The 27,241-nt window shown below is 37.8% G+C and overlaps 1 protein-coding gene across 2 annotated transcripts; it reads left to right on the top strand.

Annotated features, from left to right (window-relative positions):
- Window positions 1-7,617: 7,617 nt before the first annotated feature.
- LOC123507148 lies at window positions 7,618-26,005 on the top strand. 2 transcript variants are annotated; one of them, XM_045259788.1, is made up of 4 exons: window positions 7,618-7,746; window positions 10,833-11,102; window positions 18,368-18,775; window positions 23,938-26,005. In XM_045259788.1, the coding sequence occupies exons 2-4, from the start codon at window positions 11,079-11,081 to the stop codon at window positions 25,717-25,719; spliced, it is 2,214 nt and encodes a 737-aa protein (XP_045115723.1). In that variant the 5' UTR covers window positions 7,618-7,746; window positions 10,833-11,078; the 3' UTR covers window positions 25,720-26,005. The 2 variants fall into 2 exon arrangements, with proteins under 2 accessions (XP_045115723.1, XP_045115712.1); XM_045259777.1 differs by having other exon boundaries at window positions 23,935-26,005.
- The last annotated feature ends 1,236 nt before the right edge of the window (window positions 26,006-27,241 follow it).

The following is a 27,241-nucleotide window of genomic DNA, read 5'->3' as shown; positions in this document are numbered from 1 at the left end:
AACATAATAATATTACTAAAGGAGATGGGAGTGAACTACTTTTTAATGTTTGAATTAGTCTGCACTACATATCAACATATTGAATCCTTTCTCTGACTAGTGATGAAACTCCTCAAATGTCATCTTGGCAAGACCATGCAATGATTGTAGAGGATCGGTTCACTGGAAGTTGTTACTCTTCTGCAACTGCAGGATGTTCTGACTCTCCAACCATGAGCTCACTGTTCTAGACTGGATGAAATCGAATGTTTACGATACTTAGAGCATATTTCTTTTTTTTTCTTTTTGTAACATGCAGGTGTTTGTTGTGATCGCAAAACTTAATAATGATTGACTGTAATACAATCGTACAAGAACTGAATTAACCAAAACATAGGAACTAGCTGCATGTCTCTAATGAATTTTGGTATCAAGTTTATAAATGTGCACTTCCAAGACCAGTCTGTTGCTGCATGTGTATACAATTATTCTAGCAGCTATTTTGCATTTCAGTGAAATCATCTGGGACAATATGGAAATAAAATGTGTCAAAAAAAAAGTATATATATATATATATATATATATATATATATATATATATATATATATATATATATATATATATATATATATATATACGAGTATATATATGTCTCTACCTACATCATCTTTAATATACTGCCCATTATGAGGATGATCAATGATATATATGATGCTTAGTATCTGGTAGAAAAAAAAAATATCAGTTTATTATATATGAAAAATGAAATGTATAATGAATATCAATATATAATAAACTGATTTCCCAGAAAAAAAGAGCCTATAGGAACATTGATAATAACTGTACATTGGTCCCAGTCACGGGCATTCTTAACGCCTAAAATTGCGATGTTGTTATCCCCAACCACGATCAGAAGTTTGTCTTCAACTGTGTTATAGATATCAACCATTAGTTTCCTACCTCCTAAAAATCGGGAAAGAAAAAGAAAAAAACAAACAAACATACTACTAATCTAGTATGGCATATAATATATATATATATATATATATATATATATATATATATATATATATATATATATATATATATATATATATATATATATATATATATATATATATATATATATATATATATATATATATATATATATATATATATATATATATATATATATATATATATATATATATATATATATATATATATATATATATATATATATATATATATATATATATATATATATATATATATATATATATATATATATATATATATATATATATATATATATATATATATATATATATATATATATATATATATATATATATATATATATATATATATATATATATATATATATATATATATATATATATATATATATATATATATATATATATATATATATATATATATATATATATATATATATATATATATATATATATATATATATATATATATATATATATATATATATATATATATATATATATATATATATATATATATATATATATATATATATATATATATATATATATATATATATATATATATATATATATATATATATATATATATATATATATATATATATATATATATATATATATATATATATATATATATATATATATATATATATATATATATATATATATATATATATATATATATATATATATATATATATATATATATATATATATATATATATATTCATGGAGTAGGCAGCAGTCACCTGCCGCCCGGTGGAATACTCCAGGAGATGTACTTACGGGGATGTAGGCAGTGCTGCAGACTGAGTGATTCCCGTGTCCTCTCTTCCCGGTTCCCTTTGTGGTCTCATTTATACAATTGAGCAGCTGCAGCCTGCCCTCTAAAGACAACTTCTACTACTTCCTACACTACACTACAACACCTTACACTTTTACACTCTCTTCAAATCAAAATTTAATAATGGCTTCACCACGCCCTGCCTCGGAGTCCCCCTCTGGGGAGGGGACCATAAATGTCCCCAGGTCGGACTGCCCTCTGCTGTCGACCTTGGGTGTCTTGACACTTCATCTAATACTTTCACTATCAATTTCTGCAACATTCGTGGCCTTCGTTCTAATTTTCAATCTGTGGAACACCACCTCTCCTCTACTAAACCTCATCTTCTCTTCCTAACTGAAACACAGTTGTCTGTGACTACTGACAGCAGCCCCTTTTCTGTTCCCTCCTACTTGCTCTATCCTCATTTTCAATCCAAAGCTGGATGTTGCGCATACGTGCGTAACGACACCACTTGCTCTCGTGCCCACAATCTTGAATCTTCAGAATTTTCTACCATCTGGCTAAGACTTCAATGTCACTCTCTAACTAAATTCATCTGTGCTGTATACCTCTCACCTAATTCCTCTGACTATGTAAAATTCTTTGACTATTTGACTTCCAAGGTGGAGCACATCTTATCTCACTTTCCTTTTGCTGAGATCTCCATTTTAGGGATTTCAATGTTCACCACCAGCTTTGGCTTTCATCTTCTTTCACTGACCAACCTGGTGAACAAACCTTCAACTTTGCTATCCTTCATGACCTAGAGCAGCTAGTGCAGTTCCCTACCCGTATTCCTGACCGCCTTGGAGACACGCCCAACATTCTTGATCTTTTCCTAACCTCCAACCCTTCTGCTTACTCTGTTAAACTTTCCTCTCCGTTGGGCTCCTCCGACCACAATCTAATTTCCGTTACCTGTTCTATCACTCCAGTGCAGCCTCAGGACCCGCCTAAGCGGAGGTGCTTCTGGCATTTTAACTCTGCTAAGTGGGAGGAACTAAGGCAGTACTATTCTGATTTCCTTGGGATGATTATTGTTTTCATGTCAGAGATCCTTCTCTTTGTGCCGAGCGCATAACAGAGGTGATTATCTCTGGCATGGAGCTATACATTCCTCATACTTTCTCTAACCCTAAAGCTAAAAAGCCTTGGTTTAACTCTGCTTGTTCTCGTGCTGTCAATGATAGAGAGGCGGCTCACAAACGGTTCCGTAGCCATCCAACTGCTGAAACTCATGCCCTATATATTTCTGCCCGTAATCATGCCAAATCTATTCTCCAACTTACTAAAAACTCTTTCATCAATAGAAAATGTCAAAGTCTTTCCAATTCTAACTCCTCTCGAGATTTCTGGCATCTAGCCAATAATATCTCTAACAACTTTACTTCTTCGTCTTTCCCTCCTTTACTTCATCCAGATGGCTCTACAGCTGTCTCTTCTTTTCTAAAGCTGAACTCTTCGCTCAAACCTTTGCTACCAACTCAACTTTGGATGATTCTGGGCATATTCCTCCTACTCCTCCACCCTCTGACTACTTCATCCCTAAAATTAAAATTCTTTATAAAGACGTTTTCCTGGCCCTCTCTGGCCTTGATTCTCGGAAGGCTTACGGTCCGGATGGAGTCCCTCCTGTTGTTCTCAAAAACTGTGCTTCCGAACTCGCTCACTGCCTGGTCAAACTCTTTCATCTGTGTCTCTACTTCTATTTATCCTTCTTGCTGGAAGTTTGCTCACATTCAACCTGTCCCTAAAAAGGTGACCACTCCAATCCTTCTAACTACCGCCCTATAGCTTTGATTTCCTGCCTTTCTAAAGCCTTTGAGTCTATCCTTAATAGGAAGATAATGAGGCATCTATCAGCTCACAACCTTCTCTCTGATTGCCAGTATGGTTTCCGTAAAGGCAGATCTACTGGTGATCTTCTTACTTTCCTAACTGAATCTTGGTCATCCTCTTTAGGGACTTCGGTGAAACCTTTGCTGTCGGCCTTGACATATCGAAAGCCTTCGATAGAGTCTGGCACAAATCTTTAATTTCTAAACTACCCTCCTACGGATTCTATCCTTCTCTCTGTACCTTCATCTCCAGTTTCCTTTCCGATCGTTCTATTGCTGCTGTAGTAGACGGTCACTGTTCTTCCCTAAAACTATCAACAGTGGTGTTCCACAGGGTTCTGTCCTATCACCCACTCTCTTTCTATTATTCATCAATGATCTCCTAAATCTGACTCAATGCCCTATCCACTCCTATGCTGATGATACCACCTGCATTATTCAACAGCGTTCAACAGACGCCCAACCCAACAACAATTAAATGACTCAAGGCGAGATGCTATAGGACGCCTAACTTCTGATCTTTCACTTGTTTCTGATTGGGGCAGAGAAAACCTGGTTTTGTTCAATGCCTCAAAACTCAATTTCTACAACTATCTACTCGACATAACCTTCCAGACAACTATCCTCTCTTCTTCAATAACACTCAACTTCCCTCTCCTCTACATTAAACACACTCGGTCTATCCTTCACTAAAAATCTAAACTGGAAATTTCACATCTCTACTCTTGCTAAATCAGCTTCCAAGAAGTTAGGTGTCCTATGGCGTCTTCGTCCATTTTCTCTCCCTCCCAGCTGCTTGCTCTGTACAGGGCCTTATCCGCCCGTGTATGGAGTATGGCTCTCATGTCTGGGGATCCACACACAGCTTTACTAAACAAGGTGGAATCTAAAGCTTTTCGTCTTATCAACTCTTCTCCTCTAACTGACTGTCTTGATTCTTTAAGTCACCGCCGCAATGTTGCATCTTTATCTGTCTTCTACCGCACAAGACTCTCTACTTCTTCTCATCCCTATTCTGTCCATCTTCCTAATGCAAGAGTTAACCAGTATCTTCACTCCTTCATTCCCTACACTGGTAAACTCTGGAACTCTCTACCTGTGTCTGTATTTCCACCTGCCTATGACTTAAACTCTTTCAAAAGAGGAGTGTCAAGACACCTCTTACGTTAACTGGACCCTCCTTTTAGATTTTTTTGTTTTTTCTCTTTCTCCTACTTTCCTCTTAACAGGGCCTGGCAACCAGCGGGATTTTTTTTTTCCAACACTTTGTTTTCCCTTGGCCAGTGCCCTTGTAATGTAAAAAAAAAAAAAAAAAAAAAATATATATATATATATATATATATATATATATATATATAAGGATGTTTGCCATTTGCTTATTATTAAGTTAGATTCTAATTATTATTAATTGATAATCTAAACATTATAAGGATTTTTGGGTGATTATCCCTAAATCTAGGGCCCTTGATAATTCCGCTGGTTGGGTGGAACTATAAATTAAATGTTTTTTTTTACTTACACAACATTTACTAATAGTACGGACTGCCTTGCGGCTGAAGCAAATAGGGCATGATTGCCTCATCTTTATTAAATTTCAGACCGTAGATGATAAACATTGTTTTCTTCACTTGTGCAAATAATATAAGAGCCTCAAAATTATCTTTCCTGTTGCACCGTAATCAACCCTTTATCTGGGTGCTGATTACTGGCCTCTGCGTTTGCTTACATTCCATTGTGCTGACATCAGGACATCCATTAAATATCTATTGATGGCCTTTGAAATATATAAAGAAAAACACAACATTCCAGTATAAAAAATACACATTATTCCTTTTTGTCAAGTAAATTATGAATTTTTTTTCTATCGTGACTGATAAATATAGCATCTTTTCTCCAAAATAGCGGAAAAGATCTTGATCTTGATTGCGATCTTGACGGCGGAGAAAACTCTACCTAGGACTGACAATGACTAACTGTACTTGTGCTATTGTCTTATCACTATTGCCTATGCCTCGTGTTGTATAAATAAAAATACAATTCGTCTCTTAACACAGAGTGCCATACTTACTATTGATATTGCTTATGATTTATGTATGTAAAATTCTGTGGCAATGAAATCTTGAACTTTAACACACAATAACACACAAAAAGCAAAAAATGTATATATATATATATATATATATATATATATATATATATATATATATATATATATATATATATATATATATATATATATATATATATATATATATATATATATATATATATATATATATATATATATATATATATATATATATATATATATATATATATATATATATATATATATATATATATATATATATATATATATATATATATATATATATATATATATATATATATATATATATATATATATATATATATATATATATATATATATATATATATATATATATATATATATATATATATATATATATATATATATATATATATATATATATATATATATATATATATATATATATATATATATATATATATATATATATATATATATATATATATATATATATATATATATATATATATATATATATATATATATATATATATATATATATATATATATATATATATATATATATATATATATATATATATATATATATATATATATATATATATATATATATATATATATATATATATATATATATATATATATATATATATATATATATATATATATATATATATATATATATATATATATATATATATATATATATATATATATATATATATATATATATATATATATATATATATATATATATATATATATATATATATATATATATATATATATATATATATATATATATATATATATATATATATATATATATATATATATATATATATATATATATATATATATATATATATATATATATATATATATATATATATATATATATATATATATATATATATATATATATATATATATATATATATATATATATATATATATATATATATATATATATATATATATATATATATATATATATATATATATATATATATATATATATATATATATATATATATATATATATATATATATATATATATATATATATATATATATATATATATATATATATATATATATATATATATATATATATATATATATATATATATATATATATATATATATATATATATATATATATATATATATATATATATATATATATATATATATATATATATATATATATATATATATATATATATATATATATATATATATATATATATATATATATATATATATATATATATATATATATATATATATATATATATATATATATATATATATATATATATATATATATATATATATATATATATATATATATATATATATATATATATATATATATATATATATATATATATATATATATACGATACAGGAAAGAGAAGACCCACAAAAGGACGGTTATCTTCATTATATCCACTTCACAACGTTTCGGGAAAGTACATATCACATCTTCAGGTACAAAAGGGGGATCTTAACAAAAACTCCAAGTTTTTGTTAAGGGTTGACCCTCAAGTCTGCAAGGAAACTACAAAGACTCCACCTCCAACAAGCTAAGTCTCTCTGTGACTTGAAGTTTTTGTTAAGATCCCCCTTTTGTACCTGAAGATGGGATATGTACTTTCCCAAAACGTTGTGATGTGGATATAATGAGGATAACCGTCCTATTGTGGAACATCTCTCTCCTGTATCGTGTACGCTATAGACGCCCTGTTTTCCAAGTCATATATATATATATATATATATATATATATATATATATATATATATATATATATATATATATATATATATATTGTTTTGGGGACCGTCTTAATCCCCTTTAATTTATTATTTCATTATATGTGAAGCCTATGGCCACTCATTGCAGGCCCCTCGGGCTGTTCTGCTGAGCAGACGACCCGCCACCCTCTCTTTGTTTCTACCATTTTGTTGTGTCTGCGAGCTTCGCTTCAGTACCGGCCAGTCTTCAGCGGAGTTAACACGTACGTTCTCGGCACAGTAAGAGACACGTGTGGCTGGGCTGTGCATTACCAGTACTCATTAGTCATCGGTCTGGGAGTTGTGCCCTCCTGTTGAGTAGCTGGCTTGTTATTGGGTAGACCGTGACTGCTAGAGCAACGGGCTTGTTGCTCTGGGAGAGGTGTAGTAGGTTTGGCTGCACTTCTGTTTTGCGTCCGTCCTGTAGTGTGACGGCAACGCGTGGGAGAGACGCGGCATTGTCTCGTCCTGTTTGTTTTGTTGGTGGCCGTGGTCACCAGTTTTGGGGGCTGTGTGCCCCACCATCTTTTGTATAGTTTCAGTAGTAAACTGTATTGTAGTGGTAGTAGCCACGCACACCATTGAAGGCTGAGAGGCTTCATGTCGGCCAGTGGTGCGTAGCTGTCGTCCGCCAGACTTGTCTGCGACGAGTATTTGGACTCTGTATAGTGGGTGTCACCTGTAGGTGGTGTCTGGTCTTGTGTGTACATCACCGGATGTGCCGTACACATCATATATTGCAGTAGTAGTAGGCCAGGGATGTCAGTCTAACAGGTGTTAGTAAGCACTTGTTGTAGTAGGATAGTATAGTAATATATACTGCACGTTTTGTCCCAGTCTGTGAACCCTGACAGCCTGGGTGCAAGGCGTGCGGAGAGGCATTAATACTTCATAGAGAAGTGGGTGGAATTGTCCTTGTGGGCGGTTTCTCTAGGGGGTATTAAGGCCTTGCCCTGTTACACATAACATCTACCATTTATAAATTCTACTTGGTTGGGTACAGGAGGAGAAGGAGTTGCTGAGGAGATTCCCTTACAGTGGGGGAAATTATACATACACTGTTGGCAACCTTGAAAGAACCTGAGGGTTACGGCGGCTGTGAGTTATAGTAGTGGGGACTCAGTGGAGTGTTTTATAATCCCACTGTATTGACCGTAAAGTTGGCGATTTTGCCAGAATAACACTCGAGTGAGCTGTAGCAGTTAACCGCAGCCGTGTGGCATACGTAACATAACAATATATATATATATATATATATATATATATATATATATATATATATATATATATATATATACCAGTGAGATCTAATAGCAGTAGTTCAGGAGATGCTGTGGACCTTCCATTAAAGCTAGTTGTTGTCTCGCTGAATGTTTCCCTTTGTGTCTCACAACTCAAGAGGGTAGTAACAGCCTACCCTATATTCGGGATCTTAGGTCTAATTTTCAATCTGTGGAACACCACCTCTCCTCTACTAAACCTCATCTTCTTTTCCTCACCGAAACACAGCTATCTGAGGCAACTGGCAGTAGCCCCTTCTCTGTTCCCTCCTACTTTCTCTATTCTCATTTTCATTCAAAAGCTTGATGTTGCGTCTATGTACGCAACGACTTGACTTGCTCTCGTGCCCACTCTCTTGAGTCTTCCGAATTTTCCACCATCTGGCTACGACTTAACAGTCACTCTCAAACTAAATTCATCTGTGCTGTTTATCTCTCCCCTAACTCTTCTGACTATAGTAATTTCTTCGACTACTTAACTTCTAAAGTGGAGCACATTCTGTCCCTCTACCCTTGCGCTGAGAATTCCATTCTTGGAGATTTCAATGTTTACCACAAGCTTTGGCTTTCCTCTCCCTTCACTGACCACCCTGGTGAACTAGCCTTCAACTTTGCTATCCTCCATGACCTAGAGCAACTGGTGCAACACCCTACTCGTATTCCTGACCGTCTTGGAGACACGCCCAACATTCTTGATCTCTTCCTCACCTCTAACCCTTCTGCTTATGCTGTCACCTTTTTTTTATCTCCGTTGGTCTCCTCCGATCACAATGACCTTCTTAACCAAACTTCTTGACCTATCCACTCCTACGCTGATGATACCACCCTACATATTTCCACGTTCTTTCAGAGACGTCCAACCCTTCAGGAAATTAACAGATCACGTGGGGACGCCACGGAACGCCTGATTTCCGATCTTTCTAAAATTTCCGATTGGGGCAGAGAAAATCTAGTAGTTTTCAATGCCTCAAAAACTCAATTCCTCCATCTATCAACTCGACACAACCTTCCAGACAACTATCCCCTCTTCTTCAATGACACTCAACTGTCTCCCTTTTCCACAATGAATATCCTCGGTCTGTCCTGTGCTTATAATCTTAACTGGAAACTTCACATCTCATCTCTTGCTAAAACAGCTTCTATGAAATTAGGTGTTCTGAGGCGTCTCCGACAGTTTTTCTCGCCCCTCCAACTGCTTACTCTGTATAAGGGCCTTATCCGTCCCTGTATGGAGTACTCTTCGCATGTTTGGGGGGGTTTCCAGTCACATAGCTTTGCTTGATAGGGTGGAATCGAAAGCTCTTCGTCTCATCAACTCCCTTCCTCTGACTAACTGTCTTCAGTCTCTTTACCACCGCCGAAATGTTGCATCCTTTTCTATATTTTATCGCTATTTTCATGGTAACTGTTCTACTGATATTGCTAACTGAATGCCTCCCCTCCTCCTGCAGCCACGCTGCACAAGGCTTTCTTCTTCCTCTCATCCCTATTCTGTCCAACTCCCTAATGCAAGAGTTAACTAGTACGCTCAATCATTCATCCCTTTCACTGGTAAACTCTGGAACTCCCTCCCTGCATCTGTGTTCCCAAATTCCTAAAACTTGTCTTCTTTTAAGAGGGAGGTATCGAGGCATTTGCTCCCCTAATTCTGGCTGACGGTTTTGGCACTTTTTGTACTCTTTGGAGAGCCAGCGCTCAAGTGAGCTTTTTTTAACTTTATTTTTTTTTTTTTGCCCTTGGCTGGCAATCTTCCCTACGTAAAAAAAAAAAAAAAATAATATATATATATATATATATATATATATATATATATATATATATATATATATATATATATATATATATATATATATATATATATATATATATATATATATATATATATATATATATATATATATATATATATATATATATATATATATATATATATATATATATATATATATATATATATATATATATATATATATATATATATATATATATATTACAATCAACATCATGATTTTCCCTTAAATTTCCGGCAGAACGGTGAGTCCCCTGAGCGCCTGTATGAGGAGCTGCTCTCAACAATCAGTCGTGGAGATGACGTGCAGGCAGTTTCCAGCCTCCTGTGCAAAGGTGCCCCCATAGAGAACCAGCGTGGCTGCTCTGTCCTCAGTCTAGCTGTCACCACCGACCGTGCAAACATCGTCAGCCTGTTGCTGGCTAGCGGTGCAGCGCTGTCCGCTAGTCTGCTGCAAGAAGCTTGGCAAAGCCCCGACGTAACCCATATGGTACTGGCTTCCCTCACAAACGTGAGTAGTTCCTTGCTTGCCTCACAGTACTGCCACACTGTAACGGTGATGACAAATACCATCACTGGTAACGGGATTAAGTAAAGGTTCTTTTACAGCGTGGAAAGTTTGAAAATATTAGATAATAGGTTAGTTCTAAATCTGAAATATGAACCTTTGTGGTCCAATACCGCAATTTCATGTTTTATTGTTACACGTGACGGGCCTGTTAAGCATTAGAGAATATACAACATTTTTTTTTTTTTCTAATAAAAGAACACCTTAGTTTAATGTCATAATAGCTGAACCCTTGCAAGTTCCTCAGTTTAGTTACAGAGCCATTATCATTTCAACAACGCCTGTCAATTCTAAAACATTCAAATAATGTGATTATATATCTTTTATGTATCTTTTTTTTTCTCGGACTAGATAAAAATTCAACCGTACAATTATTTTGTTTACGTTCTGCTGCTTAACTGCACACACACACACACACACACACACACACACACACACACACACACACACACACACACACACACATGGTATCTCTCTCTCTCTCTCTCTCTCTCTCTCTCTCTCTCTCTCGTTTGTTGTCGAATTGTGTTTTCATGTTGCTACTTCTGGTGGTGCTGACGGGGACATAAGCCCACGTCCCACACAGTACGATGAAAGGCCAACGCCGCATGATTGAGCATGACTTGCACTTTTTGCCAATGAATCCCACGTCTCACGTAACCCATCACGACACCTGTGAGAAGGGCATATATTACAATAAGCATAAAATGACCATCTAATAATGTGTTGCTATCAATCGCTTTTTACAATTCCAGAGAGATCCAAAAGAAGCAACATTCGCGGTAAGAAAGAAGCTCGAGTTCATGAGATGAAAAGCTTTGATTCCACCCTATGTAACAAAACATAAAAAGTGTTCCATACAAAGACGGATAAGGGCACTGTACAGAGTTAGCAGGTGGAAATGTAAACTTCATAAAAGCTTATTTAGTAAAAGATGTTATGTGAAGGTTCCAGCTTACGTTATGCGTAAAGGACAGACCGAAGATATTCAGCGTAGAAGATGAGGCCAGCTGAGAATGAATGGAGAAGAGCGGATAGTTGTGTGGAAGAATGTGTCGAGTTGATATATGGAGGAATTGGGTTCTTAAGGCATTGAACACTACTATTTTTTTCTCTCTCCCTATCAGAAATTTTAGAAACATCAGAAATCAGGCCTTCTGTGGCATCCCTGTGTGATATGAAGGGTTAATTGTCTCTGAAAAGACGTGGGAAAGTGTAGGGTGGTATCATCAAAGTAAGAGTGAATACGGCAAGAAGTTTGGTTAATATCATTAATAGATTATAGAAGGAGGATTCTGAGAAACACCACCGTTAATAAAATTTAGAAAACCATGGCCATTTACCACGGCTGCAATCGAACGGTCTTAAAGGAAACTTCAGATAAAGAAGTAAAGCGAAGGATAGAAACCGTAGGAAGGCAGTTTTAAAAATCAAAGCTTTGTGCATGACTCTATGAATTGTTTTTGATATGTTTAACGCAATAGCAAAAGTTTTGCCGATATCACTAAAAGAGGAAGACGAAGACTCAGTAAGGAAGTAAAGATCACCAGTAAAGCGAAGGCTTTGACGAAAGCCATACTGGTGATCAGAGAGAAGATGGTGAAATGAAAGATATTTGAGAATTTTCATATTAAGGATTGATTCCAAAACTTTAAGCAAGCAAAAAATGTAAGCTATATGGCGGTAGTTTGAGGGATTACACCAGTCACTTATTTTATGAACAAACAGGCTGAATGTAGGCAAGGTTCAAGCATAAAGGATAGGTAGAAGTCGACAGACATATTGAAAAGAGTTTGGCCAGGCAAGGTACAAGTACGGAAGCACAGTTTTTGAGAACAATAGGAGAGACTCCATCAGATTCAAAAGCCTTCCGAGGGTTTAGGCCAACGAGGGCATGGAAAACATCATTACAACGAATTTTAATTGTAGGCATGAAATAGTGAAGGGGAGAAGGAGAGGGAGAGACACCCCCAGAATCATCTAAGGGGGAGTTGATAGCAAATGTTTGAGAGAAGCGTTCAGCTTTAGAGACAGATGTGATGGCAGTTATGCCATCGGGATTGAATAAATCAGGATGAAATAAAGTAGGGTAAAATGAAGAAGTAAAGTTATTGTAGATTTTTTTCGCCAGATGCTAGAACTCTCGAGGGGGTTTGGGTTTTCAGAGATTTTGACATTTTCTGTTTATGAAGGAATGCTTGACAAGTTCTCTTATTAGCAGTTAGAGGGGTGATAAAAAAACTTCATAGAGACTGTTTTCGCAAGATGTAACATAACATATAACATAACATAAATAATAGGATAACAAAGGGCTACCAGGGCCCATCTAGGTTATCCTGTATCAGTCGCACAGCGACCTCGTCATCAGTACTTAAAGATACACTTACAAGTACTCAATACATTATATACCAATTCTAAATATTTGGCCCATTAACATGCATGCATGGGGATCATGTCTTGTTTAACTATAGTAAATTTCTTATAAAAACTATCATGCAGTGCTATACATAATTATAAATCTAATAAATTTAAGTGCTTATCTAATCTGTTTTTAAACATTGTCAAACTAGTGTTATTTACAACCCTCTCTGGCAATGCATTCCAGAAGTCTACCACCCTATGACTAAAGAAATATTTCCTTATACCTAACCTGCAGCCTTGCTTTCTAATCTTCCTGCCATGATTTCTAGTCCTATTTCCCTCCTCTAAGGTAAAGAAAGATCTCACATCTATGTAGTTTGTATCTGAGAACATTTTAAATAACTCTATCATATATCCTCTTATACATCTCCTCTCAAATGAAAACATGTTTAATTCCTTTAATCTATCTCTATAATCCAGGCGCTTTAATGCTGGTATCATCCTAGTTGCTCTTCTCTGAACTGCTTCTAACATGTTGATATCCTGCCTATAATGGGGTGACCAGGCCTGTATGCAATACTCTAAATGGGGCCTAACATAGGAATTATATAAGCTACGCACCACTTCCTTACTTTTATAACTAACATTTCTATTTATAAAACCCAGGATCCTATTTGCCCTATTTCTTGCTTCTAAACATTGCTTTGAAAATTTCATAGTCCTGTCTATCACTACTCCTAAATCCTTTCCTTCCTCTACTGCCTCTAGCCAACATCCCTCCATCTCATAGTTAAAGTTTGTGTTGTCTTTACCTAAATGCATAACCTGACACTTTTTAGAATTAAACTCCATCTGCCACCTGTCTGCCCATGCTATCAGCCTGTCCAGGTCTCGTTGTATTCTGTAATTGTCCTTTTCACCCTGTACTGCACATGCTATCTTAGTATCATCTGCAAACTTTGATACTTTGCTACTAATTCCTATATCTAAATCGTTAATGTACACCAAGAAAAGAAGAGGTCCTAGCACTGATCCTTGGGGTACCCACTAACCACTTCCTTCCACTCAGACATTGCCCCATTTAATACTACTCTCTGTTTCCTATCAGAAAGCCATTCACTAATCCAATCAACTAACCTACCCCCTATCCCATGTAGTCTCAATTTGTACACTAGCCTCCTATGCGGTACCTTATCAAACGCCTTGCTAAAATCTAGATATATAACATCTATGCTATTTCCATCATCTAACTCCTTGGTAATATATTCTAAGATATCGAGCAAATTTGTAAGACAGGACCTCCCTGATCTAAAGCCATGTTGGGTATCTCTAATTAATCTATTCTCATTTAAATGCTCCCAAATACTACCCTTAATGATTTTCTCTAGTATCTTACATACTATACTAGTTAAACTGATCGGTCTATAATTATTCGCATCATCCTTCCTACCTTTTTAAATATTGGAGTAACATTAGCTAACTTCCAGTCCTGAGGTATCTCAGCAAACCTAAGTGATCTTTCAAAGATTAACTTAAGTGCTTCAGAAATACTGTCTACACCCTCCCTAAGTACTCTGGCATGTAGCTCATCAGGACCACTAGCTTTCCTATCGTCTAGTTCAAGAATAAATTTCCTAATAATTCCCGGTTTTATATCAATATTTTCTAAAGCTCTTAAACTACTCGTCGCACTGTTTGTAACAGGATTTCCTATTCTTTCCTAGTAAATACTGAAGAAAATTGTTCATTCAATAATTCTACTATGTCTTCATTTTGATCCACTACTACACCATCTTTTCTGAGTGGTCCAATCCTATCCTTATTTCTTTTATCACTGACCTTGTAATAACTATATAATTTTTTGGGATCTTTACTCCCAGCTCTAGCTAGTTTTATCTCTGCCTGCCTTTTACTTTTTTTATAACCTTACTCAAATCATCTCTGACCTGTCTGTACCTAATCAAATCTACATCTTCCCCACTTTTCTGCAACTCTCTATATGCCCTCTTCTTCTCTCTGATCTGGCTACCTATCTCATGAGTCCACCATAATGGCTTCCTGTTTCTCTGCCTTATATCTTTGTAAGGGATACACTGCATCACTATACCCTTTACTACAACCTTAAAAATATCCCACATCTCCTGTGCAGTTTTATTTCCAAAACTATCTTCCCAGTTTACCTCTCCTAATAACTGACGTAACCTACCATAATTGCCTTTCTGATAGTTTGGGACTCTAGTCTTATTCACTATATTATCCCTACTGGAATTAATGATAAATCTAATTATATGATGGTCACTGTTTGCTAAAGTCTCTCCTACCTCAACTTCCTTTAAACAATGCTCAATATTTGTTAGTACTATGTCTAAAACCTTCCTCCCCCTAGTAGGTTTATCTACCATCTGCACTAAATAGTTATCCTGAAAACTTTCCATAAACTTATTTTCACTAGCATCTCCTACCATCCTCTCCCAGTTTACTGACTTAAGATTAAAATCCCTAAGATAATTGTCTGACTAGTACACCCCCTATTTATCTCATCTACCATAAGGTTGTCTACATCTGCTGACTGGTTAGGTGGTCTATAAAAAGCTCCTACTCTAATAACCTTACTTTTGTTTACTCTAACATCCAGCCATAAGGACTCTACTCTGTTATCTACCTTAATACCATTAACCTGACTGGAAATGAAGGATTTTTTTACATAAATAACTACTCCACCTATCCTACCAATTCTCTGGTGTAAATACATAATGTATCCATCTACTTCATATTCTTTCCTATTTTCCCTAAACTTTTCCTCATTTACCCATGCCTCTGTGACACATACAACATCTAAGTCCTCCTCAACTATATAACTAGATAACTCGTCCTTCTTGTTCCTAAGACTCCTGGCATTTACATAAAAACATTTAAGTCCTGCTACCTTCCTAGATGCTGTCTCCTTATTTGGAATCCTAATCTTATTCTCTCCTATTTGCACCTGGAAATCTTTCCTAATCTTTTCACTATCTCTGTTTATCCTATCTAATTTATGTCTAACATCTTTCTTCTGGAATGCATTTGCTACCTCACCCCTACACTCCATCCCAACTCCCCTCCAGACATCCACTCAGCACATCCACACCCTTCCTACTCAGATGCACACCATCCCTAGCATACAAATCCCTTCGCCCATAGAACCTATCCCATACATCCACAAAGCTGACACCCACATCCTTACACATCCCTTTTACCCGATCATTCACACCAATGGCTCTAGACAACCATTCCCTGCTAACATACACACGAGGCAAGATTCCTGACACTACACACCTCCTACCACTCTCCCTTATCTTGCCTAACATTTCCCGAAATCTTGCCACTAACTCCTCCGACCCACCTGCTCTGACATCGTTCCCACCTACGTGCAAAACTACTACACCCTCCCTCTCCATCCCCCCAACTCTCTTCTGCACCTCCTCACTCACTGCCTTCACACCTGCACCAGGCATACACACGTTCATCCTCCTATCCCTGTCTTTCCCACAGAAAGTGCTATCTAAGTACCTAACCTGAGTCACCCACCACACACACCTGAGGTGTGCTAGGCACAACCCTCCTCCTCTCCTCTACCCCCTTCTTTCTCTTTTCACTCACCACAACCACTTCATTCACTCCACTCTCACTCTCACTCTCCTCCTCCCCCTCCAACAAACCGATTTTCATACTCAACAGGTTTAGTCCTATCCTCCCTAACCGCCTCCGCTTTCCTTCCCCTCGCAACCTGCCATCTCTGCCCATCCTGACTACTATCTTTCCCAGTCTGGCTCGCCTGCTCCCTCTTCCCCACTCTGCTCTTCCCGACAGAGGGCCAAGCCACCCTGTCGCCCTCAGAAGGTCCAACCTTCGGCCTAACACTGATCTCCTGCCTAATTTTTTTCCACTGCCACCCCAAGCCTCTTAACCTCCTCCTTCAACTCCTTCAAAGATGTGAGATGTGAAGTATCCAGTTTAGATTATGAGTAAAGGACAGACCAAGGATATTCAGCGTAGATGGCGGTGGTGTAATGGATAAGGTGGTGAGCGTAAGATACGTTTATGCCTAGGTTTGAATCTAAACACTTGCGCCTTGAAACTTTATCATTTGTACAGTGGTTTATACTTACCAATATGTCACCATGATACTCAGGTTCTAGGCGGAGATGCAATTGCCTAACTCCAAAAATGCGTTTGGGTAGATGATATGGGCCCTAAATAAAATTGCCTGCGCCACTAATGGGAAGGAGTTGGACAATGCTTCCCATACTCTTCAATTAGACCTTCAGGAGCTATATGGCAAAACATAAAAAAAAAAGTTAAAGTACAGACTTGACATGATTCCTGGCAGAAATATAAAGTGCATGAGATTCAGGTGATGGAAGGCTCAAGTACCATTTGTGGGCAACCTCTCTTTTTTATGTAAGTGAGTGAACTCCCAAAGGTAACAAAATAATAGAAAAAAAATGGCCTACTAGAATTGCAGTTCTCCTTAAAGATGTGAAAGGATTAGCCAAAATCCTCTCTTAAAAGAAGCTGAATCGTAGGAAGATGGAAATACATAAGTAGGCAGGGAGTTACAGAGTATGGTATGAAAGATTGAGAATAATATATATATATATATATATATATATATATATATATATATATATATATATATATATATATATATATATATATATATATATATCTATCTGTCTGTCTGTCTGTCTGTCTGTCTGTCTGTCTGTCTCTCTCTCTCTCTCTCTCTCTCTCTCTCTCTCTCTCTCTCTCTCTCTCTCTCTCTCTCTCGACGTGTATTTCATTTCGCAACCACTCCTCCCATACAGGCATATTGCTACCGGCTGCGTGCAGAGCGACGTCGCCTGGAAAAGGTCAGCGATGCCCTAGTTGAGGGCATCAACAATCTGTTAAAAACCATCGACGGAAATACCCCTTGGCTAACTGCCTGGCGTTGGCGGAAAGGAACTGACAGGCCAGCTCTGAGTGACCTTTTGGCAAAGGCTGCAGCTGCTAACTGCCCCGTAACTGCAGCTTTCCTACATAGAACAGGAGCATGGCCAGTCTTCAATCTGGCTTCAGGTGGAAGTGCCTTGCATTCTGCCCTTGATGCTGGCCACCAGGGTATGGCACAACTGCTGATCAAGGACTTTGGGGTATGTCCCTATGTTCCAGATGCATACGGTCGTCTTCCACTATACATGATGTCAAACGGGGAGCGACAGAAACTGGAGCAGGTGAGGCTGTCTATCTGTGTTCTCTCTCCCTCCCCTACTCTCTCTCTCTCTCTCTCTCTCTCTCTCTCTCTCTCTCTCTCTCTCTTTCTTCCTTTTTAGTAACAGGTTGAATATTGACAAATTTCCAGTGAAAAGGAAAGGTAGAAATCGATTGACAAAATTTAAACAGTTTTGGCAGGCAAAGTGCAAGCACAGAGACATAGTTTTTAAGAACAAAATACGAGACCCCATCAGGTTCATTAGCAATCCGAGGGTTTCGGTCATATAAGTCATGGAGAATCTAATTGTGAAGAATTTTAATTGAAAGCGTGAAATAGTCAGAGGGAGGAAAAGAGGGGGCAAGAATATTTAAGAGAAGAGTACAGCTCAAGAAACAGCTGAGATGGCAATACTTTCTACAGAATGATATAAAAGAAGGAAGGCTGAATAAGTAACATTATTAGAGATATTTTTGGCCTGAAGTGGAGTTGGATTTCAAAAGATTTTGACGTTTTCTAATAATGAAGGAGTATTTGGCAAATTGGAGAACAAACCATGATTTCGAGCAGAAATATAAAGTGCATGAGATTCAGGTGATGTAAGGCTCCTATACTTATTTTGAGCACCGATTGTATCATGTATAGCGCGAAGAAAGTTTTTAATGAATAATAAAAAGAGAGTGGAGGACAAGGCACCTAATGCACACCACTGTTAATAGAACGGCAAGAAAGCAATTCGAGATAAAGTAGCAGAGAAAAGGTTGGAACCGTAGGAAGGCAGTTTTGAAATCAAAGCTTTGTGCCAGACTCGATCAAAAGCTTTTGATATGTCTAAAGTTGCGTCCGCACGGTCAAACAATTTTCGACGGACAAACATTGTTACCAATTACCAATGGAAAGCGGGAAGGCTCGTAGAAGGTGTTTAAATCTATCCGCATATAGTTTGTGAAGTCTGATTCATATAGCCAGTTTTAAATTCTTGTAAAATGCTTGCATGGCTTTCCATTTTATTTCGTTTCTGCAACCACTCCTTGTACCATTCCCTTCTTGTTACCTCTTTTCCTCACATAGAACAGGAAAAAAAGATGAGGTTTATCCAGCGGATTACGTGGACAAGATCAGTGTCCTGTCGCTGCTCTCTCCTCCACTTATTGTTTCACCAGTATCACCCAGGATTCTCAGTTGTCGGACTACTGCATCAGGTTCCTTCCCTAAACAGTGGGTGCAGCCCAGCTCACAGGGGCGGCTGCTGAAGCTGCCAGCATTGTTGTGGGTCCTGCTTGGACGGTGCTCGATGCTGTAGTCGTATTTCACAGAGATGCATGGTCCGTTCTTACAATGAACTTTGTTTCATATAGGTACGGGTGAAAGTGTTCTAGGCTCTTCACCACCGTCAGCATAGGGAGGCGGTGGAGTAGTGGATAAGTTGGTGAGCATGGGATTGGAAAGACGTCTACGTGTAGGCTCGAATCCTGCAACCTACCTTCACGAAACTGCCATTTGTTGAGAGGTTTAAAGTAACCTACATGTCACCATGATACCTAGGATCTAGGTGGTTACACCAAAGATACGCTTGGGTGGTGATATAGGCCGTGATATGGGTACCACTGTAAATAAAATTGCCTGCGAAGCTGAATAGCGCTTCCTATACATATTCAAGTATATCTACAGGCGCTATAGGCCACAAAAAAAACAGTTCCTTCCACGTGACACAGTAGTTGTGTTATGCTTTATTGAAATTGGTGGTGTAGTAAGCAACCACATGTTCTTGCCCATCTTTCTCCTGTAATAATACAGCTCTGATGCCCTCTGCAATTGTATCCGTGTCAACCACATACGGACGACTCGGATCGGGATAAAGGCATCATCACCTGAGCTTTTGTCTGTGCTCTCTTCAATCCATAGAAACCCTCTTGAAAGACCTCGGTCCATTTAAATGTTGCTTTCTTCCTTGTGAGTTGGTGGAGTGGGCCTGCGACGGTAGCGAAGTCCTGTACGAAGCGCCGATAGTAGGTGTATAGCCATATTCCTTGGCAACGGCCAATCTTGAACTACTGGTATTTTTCATGGATCAGTTCGCACTTAATTACGCCCAGCGACATGTCCCAGGAACAGCACCTCATGCTGAAAAAGCAAACACTTTTTAGGGCTGAGTTTAAGATTGGCCTCACGCAGCCACTTGAACACCTCTCCCCTCGAAGGTCCAACCGAAGACAATGACGTCATTGATATAAACCAATGCCGTTTTCCATTGTAGACCATCGAACACCCTCTCCATACGGCACTTGAAGCAGCTGGGGGCGTTAGAGACCGAAAGGAAGTGCATTTAAATGCCACAGCCTTTGGAGGTGGTGGTCTTCGGTTTGTCTTCCTCAACCATTTCTACTTGGTGATATGCAGATTTTAGATACAGAGTAGAGAACCAAGTGACCCTGATTAACGCGCGTCTAGCGTGTCTTCGATTCTGGGCAAGGGCTGGGAGTCTTTTATCATAACTTTGTTCAGAACCGGGTACTCCACACAGAAGTATGTCATGCCATCCTTCTTCTTCACCAGGACGCTGTTGCTTACCACCAGCTGTTAGAAAGTTCCACTGACCCCCGTACCTCTAGCTCGTTTATAAACTTCCTAATCTTGGCAGGTGCGATCCTCCTCGGAACATGTTTTATGGGTGTGCTGTTGTCAGTATAGATGCTGAGCTTCACCAAATATGTGCGACCTTTGTCGTCTCTACTGAAAGCATCAGCATACTGGATTAATGTTAGCCGCATCCTCTCTGTTCGGTCATATGAATGGTACTCCTCTGTGCCAGATCCTGCAAGTGCTCAGACAGCAGTCCCAGTTTGGCAGTTAGCCCAGTGGACTCCTTGTTCTTTAGCTGTTCCATCTGGCTGTCCACTTTTCACAGGTGCCAATCTTGGCACCAGCTATAGGTCTCGTTTGATAAGTTAGCCACCAGTACGTTAAGAAATTCTTCTCCTTCCCTGGTGGGTTCCACCATGCTGTCTGCTTCCCACATCTTTTGGGATAATCGAAACTTTATTTATTTTCTTAATGTTATGGCATGTAGGTGTACTTGAAGAGTATGTATGGGACACACTGTTCAGCTTCCACCCATTAGTGGCACAGGCAATTATATTTATAGTGGTACCCATATCACCATTCAAACGCATCTTTGGTGTAACCACCTAGAACCTGGGTATCATGGTGACATGTGACTTTAAACCACTTAACAAATAGCATTTTTTAAGGCTGTAAGTGGTGGAATTCGAACCTACGCATGGACGTCTGCCCGATTTTATGCTCACCACCTTATCCACTACGCAATTACATCTCTGTCCTAGTAGTGATGTACATTGGCGCAACAGTGACTACCTATCATCGGCGTCGTATAGAAGGAAAGGCATTTCTTCTCTATACACTCAACGTCAGGCTCCTAAAGTTCAAACATGCTTTGCTCTGTAGAAGTCCCAGCAAATAGGGTTCTTCCAAGTCGGCCAAATACACCGGCAGGCAAACCTCTGCACTCCCGACACCAACTTTAATTTCCACTGGGCTCTTCAGCCGCACATAGTGCCCCGTAGCTTCACAGAGCCGTCACTGAGCACCAGGGAGAGGCTACATGGACACCACATCCTCCCGCACGAAGGTGTCAATGACTATGTGCCCCATCCAAAACGCCATTCATTTTAACTGGCCTGGCTGCGGTATGAAGGCAGTTTACATTCCGCGGGCCTATGGGCTAGCTGGCTGGTGTTCGGCCCTTGCGCCACGCCCACCCCCGTTTCTCTCCTGCACGTGATCCTTATGTTGAGAGCAGGCACCTGAAATGTGGCTGAGCTGGCCACATTTCCAGTAGCAGGATCCAGAGGTATTGGAGGGCAGCCGATCGAGGGAACGCGTCCTTCGCCCCTCCGACATTGACTAAGCTTGTGGTATTTCTCGCCACTGCCTCAACAGATGCCTCCTCTCCTGCGCTTGTCCTGTCCACTCCTGTTGGTTTGGCAGCTGATGGCTTCTCTATTTGTGTCCTCCGAGCCCTGCAGTCGAACTCCTGTTGATTTGGCAGCTGATGGGTTCTCCATTTGTGTCCTCCGAGCCCTGCAGTCGCGACGGGGCCTCATTGAGAGAGAGAGAGAGAGAGAGAGAGAGAGAGAGAGAGAGAGAGATAGAGAGAGAGAGACGTCCCTATGTAGCCTAACCTTCATCAGTGATATATTATCATTAATTCTCTTCTGCCTCTGTCTACAAGTAGCCTATTATAATCTTCAGGACTTATATTATATCTTTGATAATGTTCTTCCTTATTACTCTCTTACCACTACTATCCTTTTCTTTCATTTTATTTTTGCGAAGAATGATTTTATTCCTATGTTGCCTAACTTGTAACTCATGGCTTGTTGTATCAAACTGTGGTAATGGATAAACACATGGCGTAATGCAATAAATATATATATATATTTTTTCTAATACATTATAGTTCCCATTATATATATATATATATATATATATATATATATATATATATATATATATATATATATATATATATATATATAATCAGTTAAGTTTCTAGACCATTTCTCACTCCTGAGGACACCACAACCATGCAACTCAGCAATGCTTCGGACGGTACATTTTCTTTAATTTTATTAATTTCTTCACTCTTCACTCTTCACCATCTGTCTTTTTAAGCTCAGTAATAAATCGGTTTTTAACTCCAACTTGCACCACATTCAGAAAAAATACTTATATATATATATATATATATATATATATATATATATATATATATATATATATATATATATATATATATATATATATATATATATATATATATATATATATATATATATATATATATATATATATATATATATATATATATATAAATAATTCTAGCAAGAGCGTGGGTACAAGAAGAAGTTAAGCCATTGCGTATATATATATATATATATATATATATATATATATATATATATATATATATATATATATATATATATTATGCAATATCTAGTTTTTGAACTTAAATGAGGATAGATAAGTTAAAAGGAAAGAGAAAAGGAGCTACTAAGACTCAGACATTTATGTTGGAGTGAGAAAAAGATGAGGTTTAGGTGTAGATTATTCACATGCTTATATATAATTCACTGCTCTCTTTCTCCTTACACACAGAAGCTCTTCAAGGAGGAACGTGAGAGACTGGAAAATATGGAGTTCCGCTTGAAGGCAGATCACGAGAAGAAAGCAGCACGGGCAGCGTTGTATATGCAAAAAGTTCTTTTTGAGATGCAAAAGAAAGGCGAGAATAAAAATATATTGTCACCTGATGGCCGCGCTGCTTTGTTGTTGGCCTCTCGCAAAGGAATCAACCAGTTTATTCATCTTATGCTGCAAGAGGGTCACTTCCCCGTAGATGAAGTATTAGATAACACCTGCGGCACCACTGCCCTACACCAGGCCGCCTCACATGGCCAGGATGGCTGCGTGGCGCTACTGCTGAACAATGGAGCAAATATAATGCAGCGCGACTCCTACGGTCAGACGCCTCGCCATCTGGCCGCCATGTTTGGACACAAAAGTACTTATGAACTCCTGTCACACGCAGAGACACAGGATCCTCCTTGCCGAGCGGGCACTACCGCCACGCAGGTAAAGGAAAATTTCAAGATATATCACAATATGTATTATAAGTACAACAGAAAATTACATTCACCATTTGATCGTCATGGGTCCGAAAGCATCACAAGAAATCTTGTGAAATCCATTGACCTGCCAGAACTCCAGGAGAAGGCTCAGCGGATGATTGTGGATCTCTCAAAGGACGAGGCACTTGAAGTAAAGGAGGCAGTAATGGAGGAATTAAGCATCATCATGAATAAGGTTTCATCCTCTAATCCAAACTACCGCGGCGAGCTAAGACTGACAGGTAGTTCTCGGGACGGTTCTAAGTTGTACGCCCCTGACGAATTTGATATAAACCTAGTGATTCACGAGAATGACTTAGCAGTAAATGTTACTGAGAGAGAGAAGAAGGAAGCCCAACTGAAAGGCAGATTACAGATTTCTGTAAAGACAAATAAACTCCACCTTGAGGGAAATAAATTTATGTCCAATCTGTATGAGGAGGTACACCGCTGCCTAACTGGCTATATCCTGCAGGAGAAAAGACTGAGCCTGGTGCCACCAGGCCTTACAAGCACACAGGTGGGCGTGGCACTCTCTCTGGCATGGCAGGGGCAACAATATCCGCTTCTGCTTATCGGTGTGGACTTGGTGCCGGTACTAGAAGTGCCGTGGCTGGAACAAGTTTCTAGACCATTTCTCACTCCTGAGGACACCACAACCATGCAACTCAGCAATGCTTCGGACGGTACATGGCGCTGCAGTTTCGCCTTAACAGAGGCAAAAGTACTAGAGACCTTGAGCTCCCCTGAGCGTGAGACACAGCTTATGGGAAAAGTACTTCTTTCCCGCCTCAAGGCTGAGCCTTGGATGCCTCAGCACAAAAAGAGTTTTTTCAAATGGTTTGCCACACGTGAGTGGAACATCGCAGTGCCGAGTGGGTTCTGCTTTAAGAACGCATTCCTTCGATGGCTGGAGCGGAGACGAAGAGAGGAAATGGAAGTTGGAACTGAACAGGAGGCATATCACGACAAGGAATGTGAGGAGGGCATCTGTGTCAAGAAGATGAGGGTTGGATGGGAGGGAAACCCCACCCATGAGCTCGGCACGGGCCATGAGTGGGAACCTGCCAGATTTGTGGTGGAGGTGTTCAGACTTATGTGTGCGAACTCAGAAGATTCGAGAGAGCACTTGGCAACTCAATACAGCTCCGCCTACTTCGGAGGGGAATGTGAGGGACGAAAGCCTGGGGATGGAGCACCCATCATCGTGCAGTGTCTAGAGGAGGAGTTGGAAAAGTTGTGTCATGGCTCAGCCTCAGCTGGGAAGTATTAGATGCACAAGATACAACCCGTGTAATCATTAGCTATGTCCTACTTTCAAACCCTACCCAGAAATACAATAAGGAACACAAGTGATCGATGTTCAATTTCAAGGTTTGATAGTTTATTTAGACAATTAGTTGTAAAACTAATATAAAGACCTACATTTTTTATGGAGACGCCTAGCGAGAGAAGACACTCTTAAAATAAGATCTCATCTGTATACAGCTGTAAGCTTGTAAAATACCACAGTCTGAAGAATCTAGTACTCCAAGTTGAAGTAAATGCCATATACACATTTTTTTTCTTTTGCTTTATTGCCATGGTCGGTTCCCATTTCCTCTGAATTTAATAGTATAGCATAAAATGATACCAGTCGAATATCAGAAAATTAGGGAAACTGCAAGAGCGCCATCGGACCTGCACGTGGCAGCAGCCCCTGTATGAACGCACTTACGTATTTCCACTATCATGCGCGTCCATGTATTTGTCTAATCGTATTTTAAAGCTCCCTATTGATTTAGCACTAAAAATATTATTACTAAGTTGTTGTTTTTTTTTTTTTTATTCTCAACAATTAGAGAAGCATTTTTTTTTTTCAATCTTGAACCCATTATTTCTGGTTCTATCCTGGCTGCTGATTCAAGAACTTTGTTTATGTTCCCTTTGTTATAACCCATATACAACCTAAAGACCTCTATAAGGTCCCCTCTTAACCTACGACGTAAAATCTTAACATCTTCAATCTTTCTATTTAAAATTTATTCCTCATGCATTGTATTCTCTTTCTCAATCTCCTTTGAAGTAATTGTAATAGAGCTACATATTTTCTATATTATTGGGACCAAGACCGTGTAGTAGTACCTAGATATGGCCTGATCAGCGCTAAGTATAACTTAATATTACTTTTTGATTTCTGCTTTTAATACATGAAAATTAATCCTAGTACCCTGTTTCTAGCTTCTATGCATTTTTTCCTTAGACCAAGATCGGAGCTAACTATAACTCCTTAATCCTTCTCATATCCTGAACCTCTCATGGCTTAGTTGTTTATTGTGTACCTATTGTGTGAATTTCCTCTATCAACGCTAAGTACCTTAGATTATTAATGTTAGGCTGCATTCGCCATCTACCTGTCCATTCTTTCGTCCCATCCAAATTTGCCTGCAGGGCGATAGCATCCAAGCCTAAGTCGTCTATATATATTTGTGTAATATCCAAATTCATTAATATCACTATTTCATGCTAAGTCTGTTCTTCAACTTGCTAAACCTTCCTTCATAAATGAAAAAAAAATCAAAATCTTTTAAACTCAACTCCAACGTGACTTCTGGCATCTTGCCAAAAACATCGCCAATAACTTTACTTCTTCATCTTTCCCTCCATTGTTTATTACTTATGGCACAACTACCATCACATCTATCTCTTGAACTGAACTCTCCTCTCAAACCTTGGCTAACAATTCCACCTTGAATGATTCTGGGCTTGTCCCTCCCTCTCCTCCCCCCTCTGACTATTTCATGCCTTCAATTAAA

This window comes from Portunus trituberculatus, chromosome 2, assembly GCF_017591435.1.
Source record: "Portunus trituberculatus isolate SZX2019 chromosome 2, ASM1759143v1, whole genome shotgun sequence".
Classification (NCBI taxonomy): Eukaryota; Metazoa; Arthropoda; class Malacostraca; order Decapoda; family Portunidae; genus Portunus; species Portunus trituberculatus.
Note: the sequence above shows the minus strand (reverse complement) of the source record. Positions and strands in the feature narration are given on the sequence as shown.